Consider the following 25,488-nt stretch of genomic DNA (forward strand, 5'->3'; position numbering starts at 1 on the left):
GCATTGAGTTTACCTTCGGTCACCGTGTGCCGTACTACAGACTTACTGTGAAGGGCAACAACAATGATGGACACCCAAACACCCTTCACACCTAATTCGAGACCACAATCTCCATCACAGAACTTCAATCAAACCGTCCCTCTTCCTCCCATACCACCACCATCCTCTTCCTACGTTTCACCAAAGCTTACCATCCCTTCTCTATCCCTCCAACTCGATTCCGACGACCTCACCCCACTTCCAACTTCCAACACTCCTAGAGATATTTCATTGGAACCTCTTTCCAGTACTGCACAGCTTCTCATTTCATCAAAGATGGGTTTCCGTACTCCAAAATCTGGAACACCCCGTCCTCGCACCGCTGGTGAAGGCGATAGCGCATCCCATGGTTCCGCAGCGCAGAAGTCTCCAGACAGACCGCTTAACGTCACCGATGCGCTCAGCTACCTCGACGCGGTCAAAGTTCAATTTCAGGACAAGCCAGACGTATACAACCACTTTTTGGACATCATGAAGGACTTCAAGAGCGAAGTGTAAGTCAATCTAAATACTAGACGTGGAAGTGCGATTCGGGAAGCGGAAAATGTTTCATGACGTCCGGTTATCTTACCGCCTAAGGGCATGGACTACACCTGGCGTACGCGCCTTTCCTGTTGTGGTTGTTGTTGTGGAAGCATCCTTTTATATCGTCTATTCTTCTGCCTTCCAGCCTCATGTTGCTAATGATCTTCTCTTGTACAGAATTGACACACCTGGAGTGATCGAGCGCGTGTCGATGCTATTCCATGGCAATCCATATCTTATTCAGGGATTCAACACTTTTCTTCCCCCTGGCTACAGAATAGAGATGTCAGCAGACCCGCACGACCCTAATATTATCACCGTTACAACGCCGTTAGGGACTACCACTCAGAGCACAAGCACCTTCGAGCAGATCTCCCGCGTCACTCGTGACCCCGCTACAACCAAGTCTTCCCTTCCCCTTCCACCAACCGCTGGACCAGCGTTTCCAATGACCCGTTCGATGACACCATCGATGGCTCCCTTTCTGGTTCCGCACATGCCACAGTCTGTAGATACGTATTCCCCAAGCCTTCAAGTACCCTCCACAACTGCTGCTGCATCCTTTCTTGGCAATTTGTCCAATCGAAACGCAGTAGAAAACAAATCATCAGAGGAATTCAACCATGCAATAAAGTACCTAAACAAAATCAAGGCTCGCTATTCCGACGACCCCGATACATACAAGCAGTTCCTGGAAATCTTGCAAACATATCAGAAGGAGCAGCGTCAGATTCAAGATGTATGTGTCACGTGCGTTATCTCAGATGATGTGTATTGACGCTTGGGCATAGTCGCAAGTATACGTGCAAGTGCAAGCCCTGTTTAAGGATGCTCAAGATCTGCTCAGTGAATTCACAGGTTTTTTACCTGACCTGAGCGGGGCTGTCAGCACTCTTCCACAGCAAACTAGTGGTCCAGGTGTGCCAACACCTTGGGTAGATGCAGGTGACAAGAACGGCAAGAAGACGCAGCTTCCGCCTAAAAAACGGAGAAAAGCTCCAGAGAAAGAGACCACGCCTGCGCCAGCTGTGCGGACTGTCCCAAGTCGAGTGCGTGCTTCGCTAACTCCACGTCATTCGTCAATAACATTCTCCCTATGTAGGCCAAGAAGCCCAAGCACATGCACAAAGGGGCCGACCCTGACTCTCCGCAGTTCAATTCATACGGGTTACCGGAATCTCCTCCCCATCATCCCCTGCAATTGCATGCTAGTATGCTACCGCCACCCCAAATGCATAATCTAGTGTTACAAGGCCCCCAGCCAGTTGCCAACGTTCAGTCAGCACCTGATGAACTTATCTTTTTTGAGCGTGCAAAGCGCACGTTGGAGAGCAAGGATACATATGAGGAGTTCCTCAAGCTCTTGAACATGTACTCCAAGGACATCATCAATGCGAAGACACTTGTGAACATGGCTCAAGTGTATTTGGGCGATGGCGATCTACTCTCGCAGTTTCGGGAAGTGGTTGGGATCGATGAACGGCAGGACAGTATCGAACATGGTCCTCCCGGGAGTATCCGCACCGGGCCGCCAGAAGCTTTGTCTGCATTGCCAGCTGAGGATGGTGAAGGTCCAAGCTATCGTCGGTTACCCGAAAGCGTACGTATCGAATATCTGTTGTTTCCAGCTGACTGACTGAAGCGCTCTCGTTTGCAGGAAGTTCATTTGGCATGTTCAGGTCGCGACGAACTCTGTCGCTCCGTGCTCAATGACGAATGGGTATCACATCCGACATGGGCATCTGAAGAGGCAGGCTTTATCGCGCACAAGAAGAACTCGTTTGAAGAAGCGCTGCACAAGAGCGAAGAGGAACGACACGAATATCATGTCCAGCTTGAAGCCCTCGCACGCACGATCGCTGTTATAGAGCCCATTAACTTTCGCATTGAAGAAATGACCAATGATGAACGCTCCATTTTCCGACTCAAGCCTGACTTTGGTGGCTTGAGCAAGAACATATACCACCGGACGCTGAAGAAAGTCTACGGCAGAGATGCTGGAATGGAGGTCATCCAAGCTCTTCAGGAGTGTCCCAGCGTCGCTGTGCCTGTTGTCCTCGCTCGGCTGAAACAGAAAGATGAAGAATGGCGACGCGTCCAACGAGAATGGAACAAAACGTGGCGGGAGGTCGATGCCAAAAATTTCTACAGATCTCTTGATCATCAAGGGGTCACGTTCAAGTCGAATGATAAGAAGGTCGTCACTGCCAAACACTTTGTAGGAAATATCGAGTCAGTCAAAGCTGAGCAAGCAGATGCGCGCGCGCAGCAGGGTCCACCCTCATTCGCTACTGCTTTGCCAGGCCACCAACTGGATTTTCCTTTCAAAGACATGACTGTCCTTCAAGACTCGCTTAAGTTGGTTTACTCTTTCCTGGATCATTCCCATGCGCACTATACACTACAGGAACGGCGTGGAGTCGAAGGTTGGTTGCGATCGTTCATTCCCCTCCTATGTATGTGCCCTGCCGACGAGTTCAATGCTGGGTACACGCCTTTGGACGATCCGCGAGATGAGGAGACCGACCAACAAGCTTTAGATGGCTCGCGGAATGGATAACGGAACCCCGTTTACGAGTGGACGTGGCCCTTCGGGGAACGTAGTGACCGCGGGCGACCTTCGTAAGCGGTTACTGAAATCCTCGCAAGACAACCCCGTTGGGTCAGAGGGTCTGGAGACATTTTCGTTATCCAAATCAAGAGGGACCTCGCCTCATTCCGAGCGTGTATTATTTGATGCCACCCTGGAGGACAGCATAAGCGCAAGGTTGGCTTCAGCCCAAAATAGCTCCCCGGATCAGTGGATCCGCGACGCGTCAGCTAATCAAGCCCCTCCTATTCCAGGAGACGGTGGGCTCTAGACGAAAACCTTTTTTCGGGAACACGACGTTCTATACTGTGTTCTGTTTGTTACAGGTAAAGTCTCACAGTCGTATATATGCTTGACGTGAGCTAATTTTATCGCATATAGTTGATTTATTCTCGTCTGCTCGTGTGTAAGGAACAGGGCGCTCGTCAAACTGCAAAAGGTCTAAATCCTGCGGACTGCAATCCTATTGCTATTGAGTTGGGGTTGGATGATCCGAATGGACCCTCTGCTATACTTGCACAGGCTATGGAGGCTGTATGCAATCGTCAGGCCCGTGACGCCACTGATGTCGTATACCTTTACATGTTGGAGGCGTTTGAGAAGCTCTTTGATAATGAGCTTGATCAGGCAACGTTCGAGGAACATATGCGATGGTTTTTCGGCAACAAGGTAAGTTGTGCGTTCACCTCCTGAGTCGTTATCTGACCCGGCGCATCTTCCAGGCATATTACCTTTTCACGTTAGACAAGATACTGTCTTCATTGATCAAGCAGGTAAATATAATGCTTCCTGTGATGTTGGACTGCGGAGCCATCGTGACTGCGCTCTCTTCCTCGTTCAAATTTAGTTGAACGGAGTTTCCCTTTAACAGGTGCAAATTCTCTTGTCAGATAACAAGTGTCAGGAGCTTTGGATACTACTTCAACAAACGCGGAAGATGGATGCCCTTTCCAATCAAAACATGATTCGCTATCGACGCGAGGCGGAACGTCACGTTGGTGCCGACGAACATCTGTACAGGTTCGATTGGGTATGTGAGATACTTGAATTTTGAATTTTTTGTGTCCCTGATATGAAGTAATTCCAGCATCGGTCTTCCAAAACAATGTTCATTCAACTGGTTGAACCAGACGATCCTAGTGTGAATGGAGATGGAGCGGCGATTAACCGGTGGCGAGAATATCTCGACTCGTACGTTCTACGACACCCGACGGAATGGCTGTCACAACCAAAGCGTGAAGGAAAGGTATTTTTGCGAAGGTTAGTGCACAGGCAGGTCAACTTATGTAAACGTGAGCTGAGTTGTGATTGTGTGTAAATAGGCACATGACGATCGACGAATCGCCGCGAGGCACATCAAGCTGGGATTCCATGAGTATCCGAGTTAGCCTAGGGACGTACAAGATGTTCTATGAATCAAGCGCTGAAGATGTGTACGTCCGGCCGAGGAGTCAGGATGAGGAGAAGGTGCTTAGAGAAAGAGGGAAAGTTCGGGAGGAAGAGCGAAAACGAAGTCGATGGTTGGCGAATATGAATGTTGAGCTTAAATAACTGATATAGAAATAGCAGTGGTATGTGATATATCACACATGTCAAATAGGATTCTTCATTTAGCAGGGACGGATGAGACTCTGAATAATAGTTATTTATTTATTTATTACTTAAGCTGGATATGATGCCCACGAGTTAGTCCCGCTTTTCTCCTCAGCAACCTGTCAGTTCTGTTGTAGATTTATTCTCTCTCTCAAGAGTTCGAGCGTCGTTCAGAGGTTCGATCCTCGTTTTTTGCTGCGCTGGCTGAATTTTATAGTCTAATATTGACTATAAAATTTTGACGACAAATTACCGAGTTGCTGCCACGCTGAAGCGGCAAGACTCTCTTGGCACTTCTTCTGCTGTCGTATCATGGCCAAGCAAAAACATGGCCAGTTCGGTTCAAGACTAGATCGTCAGCAACGTAGACCTTCACCAGTTACTATAGCTTGTCCTTCATCATCCGTCTTATCAATCCTTGCAACTATCGTCGCCAGCTCACAAACAGTAGATGGAAGCCCACTCCCGCAACCGACCCCACCTCCATCTTTCCTATGTCCGTTTATGGATACTTGCGTCCATAACACAACACCCACAACATCTTACAGCAGCACGAAAACCTCTTCCACATCCTCCATGACTACAACTACATACGTTCAACAACAAGTGGCAGACAGATACGTTCAGTCTAACGGCCGCTGGTACAAGACAAATGCCTGGACTTTGTATGGTTCAACAGTTCGTTTACTCTCTTTGTCATCTTCTATGCGCTAATATCTTTATCTAGTTCTCTTCTTCGTCTCCCGACACAGATGATGTTTCACCATCTACCTCGGCTCTTCCAACCGCTTCCACTTCCACCCAAATAGACTCTGTCCTTCCTGCGGGTTGGTCTACAACATCCCAAAGCGATCACACCGACTCTATGATCATCCTATCACTAGCTATAGTCTTGGCAGTCTCAATTTGCCTCTTCATTATAAGCTGCACCGTTTGGAGAAAGAGACGGAAGAAAGTGTTGAACAGAGAAAAGATTGAGAAAGACTTGGAACTGAAAGCTAGAAACAAGGTAAACCTGGAGGATCTATCAGAGGACGGTGAAAGGGAGGATGAGGCTCGCGGAAAGAATCGCTTGTGGGCGAGGGCAAGCGCTCGGTGGAAGGCTAGCATACGACATTCTGCTCGTCGACGCAGGCGACGGCATGGCTTGTCTACCAGAAGTCGACCACAATCTCCCATATTATTGGATCATCGCGAAGCGTCTGCCCACTCCTCCCCAGTCTCATCCCCGCGACATTCAATAGCATCTATCTCTGAAAACATTGACCACCACGCTGCTCCTATTGAGAATTCTCTTGCCCCCGCACGACCACCTTTTACATCACCCGACCCATCTAGCTCATGTAACGTTTCGTCTCCCCCTGCTTACATATTTCCCACACTGCATGCGCGTCCTGAGATTGAAGGTCGTCCTCAGGAGGCATCGCACGTACCTTCGGGTGATCCTACATCACGCCGAGGATCACTCCTCTTCGGTCATGACTTTCCACCCGCGGACCATGACGACATTCCTTACCGTCCCAGTACTGGGCACGTCGCCATTGATGATAAGACTCATCTCGCCCGTATGGCGGAGTTGGCTAGCGCGCCTCCCGTAATTCAGGATAACACTCACGGGAGACCTTCGATACATGAGTCTGCCCCAGAATGGCATGATGATTTTGAAACCCACCCTACCGAACTAGCCACTGTCGCACCCTCCGAGGCTTCTCTATTCGAGGTTGGGAACTCGGGTTTCCCAAAACCGCCCTCGAAAAGTGGTTTGTCACCTGGATACTTTGATGGGCACAGTTATCTACAGGATATCACCGCATTAGATCCTAACACATTGCCTTCTATGCCCCCATACGAGGCTCAGCCCAACGCCATTCCCTTTGAGGACACTCTGACGGCTTCGGCTCCTCCAATACCGGAGGATGACCAAGCCTTTGACCGTTGGGAAGGCAGTGCTCACGAAGCGCCTAGAGTTTACGGTGATGAGTGCGACATCCAAATTGCACGATCTCCTTCCTTGCCTTCCTTGCCATCTGCGTCTAGTTCTCAACCTTCCGCTCCACCGGAAGAGTTTGTTAGTATGCATGGCGTACTTCCGATATACCAACCCTAGTTGTGGGTTTTTTGGACCACGTTTTTATGGGCGTTCGGAACGTTCGTCTATTGTATTGTACTATATACCTAATCATCACCCTGTCTTCATGGACATTTGCCAATTGCGCATTACAATATCTTGTTGCAAAATGCCGCAGCAGTATATTTATATATCAATAGAGCGAACCAAGTGTGGTCACCGTGAGTTTGAACTGCTTCGCGCGCGTTCAGCGGCACTGGTCAAACTGTTCATCCCAGTCTTTAACTATCCGATAAATATTGATATTCTTTTACATGTCCACTACTTTTCAGCTTGTTTAGACTGCAAGCGTAGTCTTACATAAAGAAGACCAAAAATAGTAGTCACATTTCAGATCACTAACCCTCTGAGCTCATCGGATTCACTATCTTAACTCTTAGGCTTCAGATTGGGACCATCAGTCGCCTATATTCAATTCCCTGTATACTCGGAAATGGGGAAGTCGCAGAAGAAACGGTCGATGCGTCGACATAATCCCATGCGGGTGCCAGATTCGCATCTTCCCAAAGGTCTAGAATCAGCAGCCTCATCCTCCCCAAAAAATGAAGCAGTATTGCCTATCATCCAAAAGGTGCGTCGTATGGCAAGATCCATGTTCTGGAATTCATTGGGCACTGTAGTTAGAGAATCCAGACGCTTCTGAACGCAAGTGGGCATGCGTCGCGGTATCCAATCTCATACAAAACGATCCATCTACGCGACGGTTATTACAAGGAAAAAATGTAGTCGGAGCGCTCATTACGCGCCTTTCTGATAGCGAGGAGGAAGTCTGGATCGAAGCCGCTGGGGCGCTAAGGTGTGCATCTCCAGCCTCGAAGATTTCTTTGCCTTACATTCTCGTGCCTCTCAGAAATCTGTGCATTGATGGAGGATACGATATATGCGCCGAAATGTACAATAAAAATATACTGGCTCCCCTTAAAGCATTCATCCCGAAGGTATGTTTAACATGCATGTGATTGGATGATGCGAGGCCGAGGTCAATTCTTCCCAGATATCGAGCGCACTCTCACAGTTCCTGGAATCACCCAAGACGGCTCCAGAGAACGCGCAAAAAGTAGTGTATGAATTTACCGAGAATGTGAATACTATACTCTGGTGTCTTTCGTAGGTGCATCGGTTTCTAATCGCATCGTATCAGCGCTGAAGGCGCGGTCAGGGAGACATCCAACAAGGCACTGAATGCTATCAATCAAATCAACCTTGTTCCTTTTTTGATGTCCTTCCTGGCCGCTCGAGCAAAATTACCCATAGCTACTGTTATTGCCGCAGGTTCGCAGATATTTCTGCTTTCAACATCTACTTTTAGGACTTACTGTGGCTATCAGCGCAATGCCTGTACGTCCTAACGGATGACAATCAGCCAGCAATGGATGAGCTTCGGTCAAATGCGGCGTACAGCACGTGTTTGCTCGAAATCGTACACGATGAAGGCGGTGTAACGGAGAAGGATAAAGAAGTATTTTGGGATAGAATGACCACGTTGAAAGTGTTGTCAAGCGGTGAGGAACGTTCTTTTGTGAAATACATTAGCTGATTATAATCAGGTATCCTGAGCAACGTTTCACCTTTCCCTCCCCCTGGTTCCGCATCAGGAGTCGATGTTGGCAAGGAGATTGTACTTCCACTACTTCAGCCAGTGGTGGCTTCTGTATCTCTTACTGAGTCATCAGCGCTGGCTGAGAGCCTGGTGGTAAAATTAGTAAGTTGCCGATCTTAGTGGTTCACCGGTGGTGTTTATCGATGCGGTGTAAAGGCGCTGGAACCTCCTCAAATAGAAAAACTATCTCTAAAAAGTGCTCCGTCAGATCATAGATCTGATACCGAGGTCGAACTCGACCGTTTGGAGAACAAATTACGCACTGTCCAGCTCGCACTAGAAATTTTAACTGGGGTGTGTGCAACATTACCTGACCCTGACCCCATCTCCGAGGTGCAGGAAGGTGAACCTGATGCGGAAGAAGATGAAGGTAAGATTTTTTACATAAATAGCGGTGATTATTTGACATTTAGATAGACAATGATGCTGAGATAGAAGAGGATGTAACCGATGGCATGGCCCTCGACAATATACCGATCGCCGATAACACAACAACCGCAAGTCATCTGCCTGCGCTCGTAGAACCTCTCATTACCCTTATCCAACCCGTCAGATTATCTTTCCCTCCTGCAGCCGGGCAATCCTCACACCCACCGACAACATCTGTACTGAGTGCAATTCATGTTAGCGCGCTCGAGTGCTTAAATAACATATTTCTCTCGTTGAGCGCGTCCCCAAGCTCCGGATTAGCCGCGGCATCCGCGAGTGGAAAAAAGATATGGGACAGCGTGTGGGCAGCACTTGGAAGTGTGGGCACGGAAATCACACGCGGCCAAGAGCGTAAACAGGAAATGTGGGAGATTGGAGTGGGTGTGCTCTGGGGCGTCGGTAATATCTGGAAGGGTAGCTTGGTAAGTCTTCTTATTGGCAAAAGTTCTGGTGTTGAGGAGTCACAGGTGCCCAACGAAGATCAAGTCCAGCTACTGATCCAGCTCTGCAACTCGAGCACTGATCCTGCTATTCGCGTGAAATGCATCGGCACGCTCGAGTGCCTGGCGCAGCATCCACAATCTATTGATGCTAATCGCGTGAGCCGCATGTTCTCCTGCCCTTCTCGAAACTGAACACAAGATTAGGTTATTGCAATGCACCTGCTTTCCATCCTCCCAACGTCCACAGCGCCTTCGATCTACGGCACTGAGCCACTGATCCAAACACTGTCGGCTCTCATCGACATCTATTCCGACGAGAATCTTCCATACGATGTCAATTTTCGGCAAGGCAACTTCGTGCAGCGTCTTGTAGATAGCGTTGAAGGGGTGCGTAAAGCCGTGCGAGCAATCGACAGGCGGAAGGAGCGAGATTTGAAACGGAGAGGGGAGGAGATGCGAGACAACTTGATTGACTTCATCAAGTACCGAAGGGCCTTGAGATTTTGATAGTAGCATAGCTAGCATCAAAGAACCACTGTTGCTACTTGAGTAGCTACATGCAGTTAGCTCCATGCGTCATGGTCCCAACGCCTGGAATCCAAATGACTGGGCTGCCATAACGGCGGATGTCTTCGTCTGCATTCAAAGACCACTCCATGCCTCTGGCAGCTCAGAGCAATATCTGTAGTTATGGACTTATCCGCGTCCGACTTTCCCGCATTCATGATGATCCGGCCTGGGTAGTTGGCGGTAGACTTCAGCAAGCCATGCTCAAGTGCGTCGCAAATATTCCAAAGTGGGACCGAACTTTGGAACATGAGAGCCGGAGCTTGAGAGACTGTATGCACGCTGTACTGTGGTGGAGCATCGAGGATGAGAACTCGAACTGTGGACATGTACGGGACAAGGTTCTTCAGGAAACACGGTGTGCCCAAGCGAAGGTGAGTTACGTTCGGGAAAGACGCAAGGATAGAACCAAGTGATGCTGATGGATGGCGCGCTATATGCAAATGCGTCACTGAACTAATGACGACACTAGAAAGGGGGCATGCAAAAGAATCACGAAGGGGAGGCCAACAAATACGGAGGTGCGTGAGTGATTCCGTCTTTGCTAGGAGATTTTGGAGGATTGCGTCGAAATAGTATCGCCTATCCATTGTGATCGCAATACATATGAATTGCGCCTCTGGAACATGTTTTGCAATCTCGTCAACGCGAAATCGTGTGTGGTCCACAGCGTTTAGCACGACGGAGACATATCGAGCGCATGGATCATAACGTGAGAGGAGTCTCTCATATGCGACGAAATCGAGCATTGTCTCGATAAAGACATAGCGCAATACCACCTCGTGGAGCACATCGCGCCATATCTTGGACAAAATCGCAATGGTGCGAAAGAAACGCCATCTAGCGGGTGCGTCGCCAATGGAGCACCATGCATCTACAATGATTTTCTCCACGAGCTCGTAAGGAAGGGCACCCCTGTACTTCTGAGTTTCTTGTGCTGCGCTGGAAAAGGTTAAGCACCGTCGAGAGGGCAAATACGCGGAAGCTAACCTGTGCGTTTACGTAGGCAAAACAGTTGTAACAGTGATCTGGGTAGTTCACAGCACACGTCCGAGTCAGCGTCATCATATCGTTCAGCGCGACCACACACATCAACTTGCCTTGTCATGGTGTCAGCATGACCTTGTAGTGTCAAAACATCCTCTAGAGACACCGAACGACTTTTTTTCACTTCTCAGGGATTGTGGAAACTCGATTCTACGTAGAAAGGTTCAGGGCTTCAAGGAATGATGTAAAAGTGATGAGGTGCCTGGTAAGCTTTGGGAATGGCTGGAAGTGATACCAACTGTTCCGTCGCTTTATCACAGTGCACTCGATCTGGGACTCGATAAGATTTGGCTCAACCTCAGTACTAATAAAAACCTACATGTGACTGAGCGTTGAGGCACGAGGGAAAACCTTGAAACGTGTGGAGCTCGGTGGTAGGTGCTGGGATTGGTGAGTTGAAGTAAGTACTACTACGTACTGCTAACTTACTCGGATTAATGAAGATCATGTGAGCTAGTATCTTTGTGCCCGAGTACCTAGGTTCGTGCCTGTTGGTGCCTGCCCAGTGCCAGATCTACTAAGCGAAGATCATTGCGATGATCTTCTCTCCCGCAACACCGTCGAAGACGTCTAATCCCCGTTCGGGTGGGACACAGGCAGCAGGGGCCATAGCTTGGGTGGTGACAGCGTAGGGCTCGTGACCAGCGAGTTATCACGGTGCCAGCAGATTGATAAAGTCGGCCTGGCGATCCTTCTCGGGAGCTATATAGTACTTGCTTCTGTGCACTGATATACACCCATTTCACGAACTCTGCAGCAGCAGGTAATTATATAGCTACTAGCATTAATGCCTGTCCTCAGGACTCGGCCTCAGTGCCGAACAGCAAGCAGATAGCAGAAATGTCGAAGAATGCGTGATAGATTATCAAATTCCTAGTGGTGCAACTTCCTAATATGGTGGTTGCAACTCTGGAAGGTACATTTTCTAAATAAGTACAGGGTGGTCCGTGCACTCAGTGTTATTGCTATATAAACGAGCCTCCAACCTTCTAAAATCTTCATACTTACCTTGATGGCATAGGCTCCTTCATGTACCCGGGTTTGTGGGCCGCGGGGACCCTTCATAGCACGGCGACCCTGTCCATACAGAGGGTAATCGCGGTTTGTATGAGCTCCGGCTCATGCACCGTCTCAATATTTTCCTGTCCTGCCACGGCCACTCTGGCTGGGCAGGCCTTTTTTTTCGCCCTTCCTCGGGTCTAACCCTAACCCTATGGTACACCCAAAATGAAAAGCCTATACCACAACAGAATGAATTTCATTTCCTTGACGCATGCAAGATTGAAAGTACATTTATTTGACATATAAGCGACCAATTTATGGTTTGTTCTGTAATACAAATGGATGTGGCGCTCAGCGCTATGACATCCCATATCTCAGTCTTCTCGTACAACTCCCGTTCCCTGGATTTGACCTCAGGTTAACATCAGGAAGCCGAGAACTCATGCACGAACCTTCTTGCTGTCGAATGGGTTCAATCCAGCCGCAACTCGGCTGCTCGCAATCAAGGCGCTCTCATCAATGATGTCCCACTGCTGTGTCCCTGAAGCAACTTGTGCTTGGTGCATAGCTCGTGTAGTAATCATGCTCCGAAGTGCGTTACTAACTACAAATGAATGAGTATCTCATAATGACCGAAGGTCGGATCGTCGACATACCTGCAGGCATCGGGCAATTCAGCTCCGCGGACAGGCGAAGGACGTGACTGGATGCAAAACTGTGTCAGAAAGAACTGTATTCATTGTGAACACGTCGAGGCACTAACGAAGAGTCTTTGATTCCACCATCCATAGCAAAGCCTACGGAGCCATCGAACGAGTCGTTGATCATCTTGTTGCCGTATGCTAGCAACCTGTTATCATCCATGTGAACATCAGTAATGTAATTGACAGCATGCATACCCTGGTGCTGGCATGATGTCTGAACGCGATTGATCAGCTTCCCGTCATAGCACGACAGAAGGCGGTCCAAGATTCACCTGTGATCAGATCGTATACAGTCTGCTGCCCAATGCCAGACTTTTCTCCGAGTGTCAGGGTTTCAGCGAGGAGCTCCAGGGCAGCGGCGAGATTACCATTACCGATCAACTTTAATGTCGAAGCTGAAACCCACACATTTTCAGACACGTAGGTTTGCTCGCCACGCTCTTACACATTCTTACCTTTTTCTACATTTCCTCCGAGATCAATCACCTTGCGGCCCACTGCAGGGACAAGGAGAAAGGCGACTTCCTTCTTGGACCGATAGTCTCCACTCATGGCAATAACAAGCGTGGCCTTGTCTGCCGCTGGGGGAGGTCCAAAGATAGGTGATGTGATAAAACGGGTATGCGGAAAGCTCGACAGCAGTCTGTCAAGATCGCCTATAGCAGACTTGCTCACGGTTACGTTAGTAGCAAGAAACTTTTCACGCACCGGCTAGCGCAGGGTAATTCTGACATTGCCTGTAAGCGTGAAGCCCAGAAGCGATTATCAGGCTTACTGTACTCATTTCAACGAAGATTTTGGCTTTGGTTGGAGGTGATTGCTGATGACAGCAGCATTATCATTATCTTATCCTGCAGGAAGGTGGATTGCGGCGTACGACGAGAGCCTTTGCAAACTCGTTATAGACACTCGTCACTACAGCATCATTCACGAGACAAGTGAAGATAACGTCGCACTCCGTAGCCAGCTGGCCGAGAGTATCGGCGACTTTGACGGCGGATGCACCAAGTTCTGCAAGGAGCTTCTGAGACTTTGTCACAGTCCTGTTGTACACAAGGAGGGGCGATGATTGAGATTTGCGGGAGTTAGCTAGATTGCGGGCCATGAAATAGCCCATGGCCCCAAGGCCACAAAAGCCAATTTGAAGAGGGTGTACTCCAGGAGTTGGGGGCCGAGAAAAGGGAATTGTGCCTGCATGCAGGGCTGGAGTTTGAAGAAGGTTACTCGCCATTAATATTCGAGCTGGGGGTATCTGTGGGGGGAAGAGCAAGTACTGATAATAATATATTAGCAAGTCAGGTTGTACACTTGAAGCCTGAGAGCATTTGGACACGGTTATCGAGAGTTATCGGAAACGCTGTATTCCCACGTGAATGAGGAACGAAGTTTATTGGCTGGCTATGTGCACTAGCTTTGGGGGGATTTTAAAACCGGATCCCTCCATGACAGCTCCATGCAAGAAGATGCGGGAGATCCCGAGCCGCCATACGGCCCGGATTGTATAAGTCCAGTACGCTAGGGGCATGATTATATCTTTCACTCGATCCACCTGTCACACGGCGTCTACCTGAGCTCTTGGTCCCCGCCTGTGGCTCATAAGGTGAACATCTCGATCGGTCGAGTCGAATTCCTGTATTCGTCTAGACCGAGGGACGTTTACTCGAATGGACTAACTGATGGTAGGTGGAACCCCTGACACAGCAGACATACTCTTTCCTTGAATCATGATGGTCTCAAATGAATGTATGACTTTGCTCGATATCGTCCGCCTGGTTTGGAAGTGTAATCCTGAATTTCGAACATGGATTGCACACCTGCAGGTATTTCTAGTCTCACGACCAACCATCTTATGTCGACGAAGGGAGGTTTTCATTTCTTCTACGATTCCAAAGTTACATGTCTCTATTGAAGGTACATCCGTGTTTTCTTATAAGTTTATATGGTTGTTCTGTCAAAATAATACATACAATTTGACTTCAAATGCTTGAGATGATTTAGCGTTCCTCAGTCTTCTCGTACGACACATGTTCCCTGGACTCGACTTCAGTCTATCATCATGAAGGGAACCGAGAACTCAAGCACTAACCTTCTTGCTGTCGAACGGATTCAATCCAGCAGCAACTCGGCTGCTTGCAATCAATGAGCTCCAGTCTATGATGTCCCACTGCTGTGTCCCTGCAAGCACTTGTGCCTGGTGTATCGCCCGGGCGGTGATCAGGCCACGATGCGTGTTATCAACTATAAAATGAATGAGTATCTCTGGATGCCTGAAGGTCAAATTGTTCATACCTGCAGGCATCGGGCAGTTCAGCTCCGCGGACAGGCGGCGGATGTGACTGGGTTGAAAATTATATTAGAAAGAAATGTTCATTGTGAGCATCTCGAGGCACCGACTTGGCATCTTTTATTCCACCATCTATGGCAAAACCTACGGAGCCATCAAACAAGTCGTTGACCATCCTGTTACCATAGGCCACTAAACTATTATCATCCGTCGGCTTCAGCAATTCGAAGTAATGCAATTGACAGCGTACATACCCTGGTGCTGGCATGATTTCTGAATACGATCATTATCAGCTCCCCGTCGAGGTAGAGCAAAATGCACTCCAAAGATTACCTTTGACCAGATCGTATACAGTCTGCTGTCCAATGCCAGACTTTTCTCCGAGCGTCAGAGTTTCGGCGAGGAGCTCATTCATGCCCATGATCATACCATTACCGATCAACTTTAGTGTCGGAGCTGAAAACTCCACCCATTTAACAAGTTTCTCGCCATCGCTCTTACACATTCTTACCTTTTTCTACATTTCCTCCGAGATCAATCACCTTGCGGCCCACTGCGGGGACAAGGAGAAAGGCGACTTCCTTCTTGGATCGGTAATCTCCACTCATAGCAATAACAAGCGTGGCCTTATCTGCCCCTAGGGGAGGTCCAAAGATAGGTGAAGTGACAAAGTGGACATGCGGAAAGCTCGACAGCAGTCTGTCAAGATCGCCTATAGCGAATTTGTTCATAGTTCTGTTGGTGGCGGAGTAACGTTTTACGCACCAGCCAACGTAGGGTAAACCTGACATCATCAGTGGGCATGAAAACCAGAAGCAGATATTAGGCTTACTGTGCTCATTTCAACAAAGATCTTGTACTTGGTTGGAGGCGATTGCTGATGATGGCAGCATGATTATCTTATCCTGCAAGAAGATATGATTGCGGCGTACAGCAAGAGCCTTTGCAAACTCGTTGTAGATGCTCGTTACCACAGCATCATTCCCGAGATTAGTGAAGATAATGTCGCACTCTGTAACTAGCTGACCGAGAGAGTCGGCGATTTTGACGGCGGATGCGCCAAGTTCTGCGAGGAGTTTCTGAGACTTTGCCACAGTCCTGTTGTGCACAAGGAGAGGAGGCAGTTGAGATTTAAAGGAGTTGGCTAGATTGCGGGCCATGAAATAGCCCATGGCCCCAAGACCACAGAAGCCGATTTGAGGAGGGTGTACTCCGGGAGTTGGGGGCCGAGAAAAGGGAATTGTGCTTGCATGCGTTGGACTTTGAAGAAGATTGTTCGCCATTGCGTTCGAGCTGGGGGTATCTATGAGACAAAGAGCTCAGTGAGCACTGGGATATATATTAGTAGCTTCTTTAAGACACGGTTGGGCCGGGTGGGCCGTTATCGAGGTTATCGGGAACACCGCGTTAATACTCCCACCTATTCCCACGTGAAACAAAGTTGATTGGCTGGCTAAACTACCAGGGTAAGTACCACCTACAAAAATACTTGTAGAAGAACTTTGATGATGAATTCCTCACGATTGATATTGAACTGCAGAACTTGAAAGAGTTTCAGGTTAGCCTGGATTGCCGCTATGTAGACTAAAAATACACGTGATCAATTCTGTTGCGGCGCTGCTTGCATAAGCGCAGATGGCCAAAAATAGTATTCCACTTGGACGCGATACTACCGCAGTGACAGTCATTGACAGCTGCTGTAGCTGCACCAGCAGCAGTTTAACACTTCTATCGCTGCCCGTTATCACCATGCAACAGCAGCAGCAGGCGGCACAAGTTTATGCACAGCAGAACAAGGGTACTCTTGTTCCAGGTCAAACCATCTCCGTAAACAAGTACACGGTCCAGGTTGAGCGGTATCTCAGCCAAGGTGTGTTAAGTCCAACTGGCAGCCTCATCAAACGTTAACATTTTATTCAAAGGTGGATTCTCCCATGTGTACCTTGTCAGGACTCCCACTCCCGTGTATAACACGACGCATCATGTGCTCAAACGCATCGGCGTTCCTAATGAGGCCATGCTCGCGGAGGTTAAGAAAGAAGTCGATATCATGGTTCGAAGAACCCAAACTGCTTGCTCGGTGCTTACTGAAACTGCCTGTAGAGGATACTGAAGGGGCACCCAAATGTGGTGCATCTAATCGATGCTGCGTGGCACAAAATGGCAACCGGCATGTATGAAGTCTTCATTCTTATGGAGTTTTGTCCAGGCAAGTGTTTTTGCAAGATTTACACATCTGATGTGGTCTTACTCAGACATAGGCGGTGGAATTATTGACATGATGAACAGACGTTTACGCGAACGTCTCACAGAAGCAGAGATCCTCCAGATTTTTGTAGACGTCTGTGAAGGTGTTGCTGCCATGCATAATCTTCGCCCCGCTCTTCTTCATCGTGATCTGAAGGTGGAGAACATTCTCCAGGCCTCTAATAACGTCTTTAAGCTCTGTGACTTTGGCTCTGCCACGCCAGTCGCGCCTCGACCGCCATCTACCACAGCTGAGGTTAGAGCTCTCGAGGCAGACTTGAACAGACACACGACACTACAGTACAGGGCGCCTGAGATGGTTGACCCATACCTTCGCCGTTCTGTTGACGAGAAATCTGACGTTTGGGCACTCGGAGTGCTATTATACAAACTGTGTTATTATACCACTCCTTTCGAAGAACATGGACCCTTGGCAATTTTGAACGTACAGTATCGCATCCCGCCATATCCCGTTTACTCATCGCAAATGAACACACTGATCGGTGTGTTATTCTTCGCTTCCATCGCATCCGAATATGCTGAGTTGTCATGCAGCCTCCATGCTTCGTGAGCACGGTACACAGCGACCTACAGTATTTGAACTTCTCGCTCAAGTGCACACCGTACGAGGTACCAAATCGCGCTTCACCTACGACATTCCTCCGCCCGCGCCCCTTTCTCCTCGAGCTTTACAGTCTTCATCCACGAATGCTCTTGACAACCTTGTGTCTTATCGTCGAGCGCCAGGCACAGATATTGCCACTCAACAAGCCCCGCCAGCTCAGCCCCAGGACATAGGTACAGGCATTCAAGCGCGTGATAGGGTGCTGGAGGCTATTGCACCGATGCGCCGTGGCCGGCCATATTATTCGCAGCAACCGAACGACACCACCACTCCTTTATCGACCTCCCGCCCTCCTAGTCCGCCGAAGCTGCCAAAAAGGCCTGATGCTTCATTTGGCGCAGAGGAGGACAAGGCATGGAAAGAGATAAAAAGCTCTTCTACTGTCCTCCCTGCTGGGGGCATCAGGGCTCACAAATCAGGCAGTGTAACTGCGAGTGTTTGGAAGCCTAAGATATCCGCGCCTCCTTTGGACGATGCATGGAGTGTTGAGACGCGTGCATCAAAAGCGATCTCGGATGATCCGCCAACACCAGGGGTCACTGCATTTGGTGACAATTTCGGAGAAAAGCTATGGAGCGCCTTTGACGGTGCAAAGGCCGGAGAGACTACTGTTGTGACAGGAATGGGGTCATCCTCGAGTTCTGGGAAAGAGCGTATTTCAAAGCTTGCTCCCCCGCCTGAGGGGTCGCGCACCACAAGACTTATGATCACGAAGAGTAAGGACGCGTTCGATGGTCTAGGTTTAACACCATCTTCAGCACCCACACCTACTCTGGGGGAGGCACGAAAGCTGAGGACTGGCCTTGCTGCAGTTAATGGAAACAATCGCGCTGCTAGTCCATCTATATCCGCCGCGAAACCATCACTAGCCCCGATCAAACCAACGCCTTCACCCCGTCCACCAGCACAATTGGCGACTACGAACGCTGCGTGGCTTTCTAGTCCATCAATACAACCCCCTGCATCCATCCCACCTGCCCTTTCACAGAGGGGCGAAATCCCTGCCGAGGCACGATTTCCTTCAGTAGAAGAGCTTGATGCAACATTTGGTGGGTCGGCACCTCCTGTCGGCCATCCAAGCTGGCAGCTCGAGTCGTCGGAGTATCACAAGGAGCGCGAAAAAGTAGTTGATTTGTCCGAGCCTTTCTTTGCACCTTCCTCGTCGCTTCAGCCGACTTCTCAGCGTGCTATTCCGAACACTACCCATGGTTCGCGCTCAGTGCATGTCACCGGGGTGGCGATGCGTGATTCCGAGAAGGACAAATTTCAGAGATCCGTTGGACTGGATAATAGCATTGGTGAAAACACGCCGTCTCCGAAGCCCGCATCCTATCGACCTATCTCTCGTCCTTCGCTTTCGAGGAGACATCGTAGCAGTATTGCTGTCAAAGCCATACCTCAGGCACAGCTCATCGATGACGTTGGTACTGAGGACTTTACTACCCCAGCTCCAGTGTCACGCAAACCAAAAGACTGGTTGACAGGCGACGTTGATGCTCTCATTTCCCCAACCAAGGACGGATCTTTCGCTCAGGCTCAAGCTAGCAACCTCCCTACGACGCCCGTTCTGCGCGAGTTTACGAACAAGCGATCATCGTTCATCGAGGAGAACACAACAACTATACAATCACCACAGGAAGCTGTTGCCGCTCAACAGCCTCCCCATCGAGTGAAAACTCCTTCATCGCCGTCCAAGATACATGCGCGAGGTATCAGTATTAGAGAACGGAAGCAAAGTGCCCCTGTGACACCGAAGAAACCTAGAGAGCTGCCAGTGGTCGCGCCCAAACCAGTAATTGCTGCTCTTGCACTGAAGCCGGATCTAGAGTCTCGCCAGGGAGTGGCATCGCAGCCATCGAAGCGTCCATCGCAGGATGACTCAGATCGGTGGAGAGCTGTCCCTATCTCTGAGTCGCCAAAGCCAACTAAGATTCACGATTCGTCAAGTGACGGGGATGAGGAGCCAGAGGATGCTGCTGGGTGGGGGGAAACTAGTTGAGAAGACAGGTTCATCGCGAAGACGAAAGACGAGGGGCCGGCAAAGTTCCGTGCATGACCTCGTTGATCTATGGGGAGGAGGTGTGGTGCAGACGAAAGAGCGACCAAAGGATTCCGTTCACAGTCCTGCCGTTGCTGCATTCAGTGATCCGACCAGGGACTTTGGTGTGAAACTACAAAAGAGCAGATCAATTGCTGTTTCTTCGATGGCTAGGCCGAGGCCTGCATCACCACGAATGCAGTCACAGCCCTCAGAGCCCAATACTTCTCAGCGTCGTTCACCAAGCCGGTCTCCCAAACGACCCTTACCTCATACAAAGCAGGCATCTGGTGTAAACACCCCTTCGTCTGGCAATACCCCCGTCTCATCCTTTCGCGCGAGGCCGCAGTCTATGCTTGCCTTTCCAATGTCAAAGTCTACTTCGGATGGAAAGACAGACACACCGCCAAACCCTACGGGTCTATCTGTTCCAGAAGACAACCCTCGCAAACACGGCGCTCGGCGGACCTCAATATCAGACATGGTCCAGCGCTTCGAAGCTATCGGGGGCAAAGTCAGAGGCCCAGGTTCAGGTCCCCCTGCGATGAATCCCAAATCAACAGGTTTGAAGATGCCAACCTCGTCTACTGGAATTGGTCGTGCTGTGGACGTCACAGGCACAAGCCCAAGCTCCCCGCTAGTGTCGAGATTTACAGCCTCCAGAGTCATTACGCCCGCTCCTGAAGAGTCGGGTCCCGGAGTTGACTCAGGGAAATCACGACCATCTGCGATTGATTTAGCCAGGGCGGCCCTTGCCGGTCAGGACCAGAGCAAGGCAGACATGAATTTAAGAAATCCTGTGGTAGGATTACCCTCTGGGACACCCAGTCGATTCACACCTGGATCATCACGGACCGGCCTGGACGGGCTTCCAGCATCGCTACCATTTACCCCACAAAAACCTTCCACACCTCTAGAAGAGCCGCGCTCGCCATCGCCTGATAAACCTTATCAGGGAGTGGGAAAGCTCATCGACCAATGGCAGCGTAAAACTGAGGTTGATTCACCTCGAGCTCCTATCCCTCGTAGAGGAGGTTATAGTACCCCAAAACGAGCTGGTCTCGTCTCTGGGGAGGTTGGCAAGGATAACTAAACTCGTGCATTCACTTGACCTATAATATATTCGCTCGCGTTCGTTCACGTACGGCTTGCAATAGCTTGTAAGGACCATTTATACAACAATCTAACGTGCTACAAGTTCTGAAACCTCGGGGCTCAAGACTCATTGGATATCTGACTCGGAGACATGGGATGATCTTGCGGGGACTGAGGAGGTCGTGCTGTTCCCCCAAGTAATTGTCGGGCTATGTCTCTACCCTTCCCATACTCCCAAGCATCCTGATCAACAGGATAGCGATTGACTTTCACTCGCTCGGTGTCACCAGCTATGCCAAGCTCCTGCGCCGCAGCATCGGCACGGGCGAGGTTAGAGTCACCGGGGTGAATAAGAATAGCCTCCGGTTTTGATTTTGTTCGGTGGGCTCTGGGCTGCCATGATCGTGTAGACATATTGTATGAGTCATCCTCACTCTCAGAGTTCAGGAGAGAATCTCTAATCTTATCATAGCTTAGGAGGGGTTTGATCAGCCTCCAAGCTAGTTTACGATAAACGAGACACTTACGTGACTGACTTTGCTGGGGCAGCATCAATATACTCGAAGAAAAATTGTCCGGCTGACAACATGACAACCTTTTGGAGAGTAAATTTTCTGCAATGATCTCACAGGACTATTGGTACTCACAACGGCAAGGATGAGACTTGCCCAAAGCCGGTCAGGCCAGCTTGACTTCCATCGAAAAAGCAGAACTCACCCTACTTGGTATGACATGGCAATAAGCATATAAGTTCTGGTGATAATTCACAGTTCGACATTGTTTTTCTATGGATTGATGAAGACGCAACTCACAGTCTAAGTGTTGTTGCAACACCGTATAACGCTGCTCTCCATACTGCTTTTGCTAGTCGCGAACGACCAATGAAACGAGGACGCCAATGCTTGGTGATAAGAAACGACAAGAATCTTTTGTTTCCAATCACTCAGAGTGGGTGAACGGTAGAGTTTGTGACACAGACCTCTCAGAAAAACATATGCCGGAAGTCAAGAGGGTACCGAGGAAGAAATCCCAGACGGTGTGCAGGCGTAGAGAACCCAAGAGGATATGTTCACCGAGAAATGAGAAATGGATGTAATCAACCCAGCCATCCATGTCGTGATTGTATGTACAGTGGTTGTGGTTGGTGGCAATGTAGTCCCCAATGATCAATGCATCACCTGGGACCGTAATAGTCCGAAACGACTAGCTTGCTGGCTGGCTGGCACTGCCACAATTTTACTCAGTCGTCACAACCGGAGCGCTCGTGAGAATCAGTACTATGTATTAGCTGCCTGCTTAGTACTAGTAGTTACATGGTACACAGTACGGTGACACCGTTTAGCAAACCATTGCGATGACAACTCGTGGAAACTTCCACAGTCCCCTTCAAGTTCAACTTGCCGAGGCATTGTACTCACTGCAGTTTTCTATGCAATGTAAGCACTTGGGCGACAACGTCATGCTCATCTAAGCGGATGATGGTGATGGGCACCTTGTAAACTCGTTACCATCACCCCAGTGGTTGATCTAGCCAGTCACGGTGAACTTCCCTTGCTTTGGGTTTCATAGTGGTCTGCGTTGATTAGCTGACACCACTGGCCATCGGCATTCCGAGTTAAACTTGTTCGCCATCCAGGAACGAAGAATGAAGTTGATTGGCTGGAGATGCAACTCAGGTACTACATGTCACATGTAGTAAGAACCTTCGCCAGTTGGTACGTTAATCAGGAACGAAGATCACTGTTGATTATGCCGCAAATTGACACGGGTGTATAGCAAGCTAAGGATTGGTTGAGGTGGATATGTTAAGAACATAGTTCAAAGCAAGATTTTGTCCATACAAGCCTATTAAATGCTCCACACTAAGACGAAGGTGAGAGACCTGTCGAAACATCATGGGAGACACCGCGCCTAGCACGATATTGAGAAGGTAAGAATAGGCTTGCATCTCTAGAAGTCCGGCTCTCTAGGTCTGCGAGGGTCCAACCAAGTAGCCTACCTTGTTTGCGCGTAAATTAAATACATCCATAGTTACATTGTTCCTCCCAGATACGATCGATCCTTCGCTTGTTTCGGGTTATGACCAACGGTTTTAACTGCTTGAAGACTGTGTCGCCTTACGCTTTCCGAGAGCAACACTACTAGCCTCGAAAGCCTTCCGTTCTCTCCATTCGCAACTGTCTAGATATTCGCAAGTGCTGTCGAGGTGTGAGTAGCTTTCACGACGCTAACTAATGAGACAACTCACCCACACCGATTGGACTGCGCGAGTTCAACGCCCCTAGGAGGACGAAAGCCGAACCACCATCGGAGAACATCTGTAAGATGTGCATCGAGCCGGTCTTCGTCCATGAAGAACTTCCTAGTGCCCAATATCGTCGAAAGGCCAGAAGTATCTTCCTCAACGAGAAAGTCACCATTTCGATCAGGAAGAGTCCCATTGTCTTCTAAGTCAGTTAATTCATCAGCCACTGGAGCTGTGCGTAAGCGTTAGTATACTAGAATTTTCGACGAGGTTTCATACTGACTCGCTTCAAGACCTTTCATGGCAATCGACTGTGGATTGAAGTCGGGATTGTCACAGGTGTCTGCAGGCAACGAATCTTGCACTACCAGTGTCGGCTCAGGATTTTCCCCAACAGGGCTAGTGAGGTCAATAACCTCATCATTTGAAAGTTTTTCGCTTTGTGCAGATGCAGTCTCTATGCTTTGGTCTGCAGGCCGAGAAGTGCTGGCCTCTCCAGCATCCTGAGCAGGCGGGCGTAAACTTTCTTCGACGGCACGAGCTATATCCAACTCCTCTTGGGGGGCAAGCCTTCCCGGGGGGTTATCGACTGCCATTTCATCGGTTTTCGCCTTCTGTTTTCGATCATGAACCGAGTCCTTCTTGACCCCAGCTTTTCGGTAGATAATTTGCAGCTCGGGATGGACGCCTCTCAGTCGTTCACCGCTGCTCCGAGCCGAGTGGACGACAGAAACCCATGCGGCAACCATGGAACTCAGATCTACATGAAAAGGAAGGTCTTTGTCATCTTTTGTTAGCAAACCGATGTCTTCTACAAATTCCCTGGAAAATGATCGATGCGGTTTGACGGATTGCTTTGCCCATAGTGCATCAAAATCAAAGGTTTCCGGTGAGAGGAGCGGAGAGAGCAGGCGGTGATAAAGCATAAGTTGCATTTGTGATGATACCGTATCCTCATCTGGGGGTAGTGATGGTACGCGACGAGTCTTGTAGTCGATGAGGGTCAAATCGTAGAACGTGGGTTCTGGATGGATGGGCCATAGGATCGAACTGCCTGCCATAGAATTGTCACAAATTTCCTCCTCGGTTGGGGGCTGATCCGCTGCACGGGTCTCCTCAGTAGACCGATTTGGACAAACAACAGGCATATCGTTTTGGGACGGGGACGGCGACCGACGCTGCTTCTTCTTGACGGGAGATGATTCAGAAGGGACCAGGCTACGTTTGACAGGATTGTGAAGTTTATTTACTTCTGATGGAACACGCCGAGTCACTTCATCCTGCCGGATCAAATATATGTCAGTCTTTCATCATCTGGATGCGGAGATACCTACGATAATTCCGAAAACGACTTGCCCATGCGTAATTCCGAAAACTGGGAGTTCCCTCTACAATATTACGTTAGCACCAACCGAGATCATCTCACCGTCAGGGAAACCTACCGTTATCCCCTCAAAAATTAATTGTTCTAAACCCGCAGTCAGATTGAAAAGACTGTTGAACAACTCAGGAAATGGTTTGAGCAACGGGGATGTAACATTCATACCGTAACGCCCAACGCTCTTCATCATTCGACGTACGGACGAAAACTTTTTTCGGCCGCATTTCCAGCTCCAGATGTTTGTGAATAGACTAAAATAGAAGGTCGATTCTTCTGCAAAACGAGAAAATAATAAGACATACAGTCCCTCTCTTGAGTGTCTTAGCGTTCTGTTGTGCGACATTTTGTTTGACTTGAATTGTTTTACCGTCTCGTGACGTGAAAGAGGGGGGTCGCTTTTCAAGCGGTTTGTGGCGCTCTCCATACAACCCATACTCGTATTGTACTTCACACCTATAATCCAATGTAAGAAAGGGGTGAATGAACGACTTATGAACAAACCAAACAGGTGAGACAAGGTCTGTCACGGAGAATGCATTCCTCCAAGATAAAAACTTCTTGTAGAGATTACTCGTCTGATTTGGCATTCCAGAAACAGGCGGGCTAGTTACGTGCAGGGGCTTTGGGCTAGCCGAGAGATGAGATACTCTCGTACTGACGGTAGGTTTAAGAATTTCTTCAACAGGATTCGCATTAGTCGGGACTCGATAGCAATATCAAGCGCAGGTCCGCCACCAAAGCTACTGAGACGAGTTACCACAGGGCCTGCCGAGATATCTTGCTGCGATTCCGAAGTTGGGCTGACCTTTGGCAGCAGAGTTTTCGTGGCAATCGTATCGAAACGGGTGAGGTCCTCCTCGGTGAATTCTGAAAGGTCGTAAAGTTCAAATTCGTCGTGAGACATGA

The 25,488-nt window shown here is 49.1% G+C and overlaps 9 protein-coding genes across 9 annotated transcripts; 4 read left to right on the forward strand and 5 right to left on the reverse strand.

The window, feature by feature from the left end:
* The first annotated feature begins 4 nt into the window (after window positions 1-4).
* DFJ58DRAFT_812844 (uncharacterized protein) lies at window positions 5-4,814 on the forward strand. The gene is made up of 12 exons (XM_041391554.1): window positions 5-533; window positions 742-1,303; window positions 1,356-1,613; window positions 1,667-2,164; window positions 2,222-3,051; window positions 3,143-3,379; window positions 3,426-3,480; window positions 3,536-3,823; window positions 3,877-3,927; window positions 4,026-4,184; window positions 4,242-4,414; window positions 4,477-4,814. Exons 1-12 carry the CDS (start codon window positions 64-66, stop codon window positions 4,703-4,705), a joined length of 3,810 nt encoding a protein of 1,269 aa, XP_041238518.1. The 5' UTR covers window positions 5-63; the 3' UTR covers window positions 4,706-4,814.
* A 278-nt stretch (window positions 4,815-5,092) lies between these two features.
* On the forward strand, window positions 5,093-6,710 carry DFJ58DRAFT_629458 (uncharacterized protein; the record flags this gene model as incomplete). The annotated part of the gene is made up of 2 exons (XM_041381178.1): window positions 5,093-5,425; window positions 5,475-6,710. Coding segments are annotated over 2 exons (1,569 nt in total), but the record flags the coding sequence as incomplete, so codon positions are not given.
* A 401-nt stretch (window positions 6,711-7,111) lies between these two features.
* Window positions 7,112-9,882, forward strand: DFJ58DRAFT_110075 (ARM repeat-containing protein). Its single transcript, XM_041378664.1, has 11 exons — window positions 7,112-7,446; window positions 7,496-7,671; window positions 7,726-7,813; window positions 7,870-7,982; window positions 8,035-8,147; window positions 8,204-8,377; window positions 8,423-8,577; window positions 8,632-8,845; window positions 8,893-9,326; window positions 9,372-9,503; window positions 9,552-9,882. Exons 1-11 carry the CDS (start codon window positions 7,309-7,311, stop codon window positions 9,852-9,854), a joined length of 2,040 nt encoding a protein of 679 aa, XP_041238520.1. The 5' UTR covers window positions 7,112-7,308; the 3' UTR covers window positions 9,855-9,882.
* Window positions 9,725-11,118, reverse strand: DFJ58DRAFT_110158 (uncharacterized protein). The gene is made up of 3 exons (XM_041378665.1): window positions 11,015-11,118; window positions 10,905-10,942; window positions 9,725-10,851 (listed from the first exon to the last, which is right to left on the reverse strand). Exons 1-3 carry the CDS (start codon window positions 11,020-11,022, stop codon window positions 9,911-9,913), a joined length of 987 nt encoding a protein of 328 aa, XP_041238521.1. The 5' UTR covers window positions 11,023-11,118; the 3' UTR covers window positions 9,725-9,910.
* A 1,115-nt stretch (window positions 11,119-12,233) lies between these two features.
* DFJ58DRAFT_812856 (NAD(P)-binding protein) lies at window positions 12,234-14,036 on the reverse strand. The gene is made up of 10 exons (XM_041391555.1): window positions 13,545-14,036; window positions 13,443-13,487; window positions 13,376-13,394; window positions 13,123-13,323; window positions 12,940-13,062; window positions 12,863-12,881; window positions 12,727-12,813; window positions 12,620-12,666; window positions 12,416-12,567; window positions 12,234-12,364 (listed from the first exon to the last, which is right to left on the reverse strand). The coding sequence occupies exons 1-10, from the start codon at window positions 13,896-13,898 to the stop codon at window positions 12,338-12,340; spliced, it is 1,074 nt and encodes a 357-aa protein (XP_041238522.1). The 5' UTR covers window positions 13,899-14,036; the 3' UTR covers window positions 12,234-12,337.
* A 427-nt stretch (window positions 14,037-14,463) lies between these two features.
* On the reverse strand, window positions 14,464-16,234 carry DFJ58DRAFT_812863 (NAD(P)-binding protein; the record flags this gene model as incomplete). The annotated part of the gene is made up of 11 exons (XM_041391556.1): window positions 14,464-14,569; window positions 14,635-14,698; window positions 14,754-14,905; window positions 14,957-15,003; window positions 15,062-15,148; window positions 15,206-15,224; window positions 15,285-15,407; window positions 15,463-15,663; window positions 15,717-15,735; window positions 15,784-15,828; window positions 15,884-16,234. 10 exons carry the CDS (start codon window positions 16,232-16,234, stop codon window positions 14,672-14,674), a joined length of 1,071 nt encoding a protein of 356 aa, XP_041238523.1. The 3' UTR covers window positions 14,464-14,569; window positions 14,635-14,671.
* A 466-nt stretch (window positions 16,235-16,700) lies between these two features.
* Window positions 16,701-20,954, forward strand: DFJ58DRAFT_733450 (uncharacterized protein; the record flags this gene model as incomplete). Its single annotated transcript, XM_041386297.1, has 6 exons — window positions 16,701-16,821; window positions 16,874-17,004; window positions 17,055-17,154; window positions 17,207-17,701; window positions 17,754-19,803; window positions 19,844-20,954. 6 exons carry the CDS (start codon window positions 16,701-16,703, stop codon window positions 20,952-20,954), a joined length of 4,008 nt encoding a protein of 1,335 aa, XP_041238524.1.
* A 122-nt stretch (window positions 20,955-21,076) lies between these two features.
* On the reverse strand, window positions 21,077-22,069 carry DFJ58DRAFT_733451 (uncharacterized protein; the record flags this gene model as incomplete). The annotated part of the gene is made up of 6 exons (XM_041386298.1): window positions 21,077-21,428; window positions 21,484-21,551; window positions 21,604-21,619; window positions 21,674-21,709; window positions 21,769-21,882; window positions 21,936-22,069. 6 exons carry the CDS (start codon window positions 22,067-22,069, stop codon window positions 21,077-21,079), a joined length of 720 nt encoding a protein of 239 aa, XP_041238525.1.
* A 652-nt stretch (window positions 22,070-22,721) lies between these two features.
* On the reverse strand, window positions 22,722-25,486 carry DFJ58DRAFT_749080 (exonuclease V a 5' deoxyribonuclease-domain-containing protein; the record flags this gene model as incomplete). Its single annotated transcript, XM_041387628.1, has 9 exons — window positions 22,722-23,154; window positions 23,205-23,433; window positions 23,485-24,481; window positions 24,536-24,589; window positions 24,644-24,695; window positions 24,748-24,833; window positions 24,885-25,035; window positions 25,084-25,209; window positions 25,242-25,486. 9 exons carry the CDS (start codon window positions 25,484-25,486, stop codon window positions 23,049-23,051), a joined length of 2,046 nt encoding a protein of 681 aa, XP_041238526.1. The 3' UTR covers window positions 22,722-23,048.
* Window positions 25,487-25,488: the final 2 nt, after the last annotated feature.

Source organism: Suillus subalutaceus (genome assembly GCF_016647625.1).
Source record: "Suillus subalutaceus strain FC151 chromosome Unknown DFJ58scaffold_148, whole genome shotgun sequence".
NCBI classification, from domain to species: Eukaryota; Fungi; Basidiomycota; class Agaricomycetes; order Boletales; family Suillaceae; genus Suillus; species Suillus subalutaceus.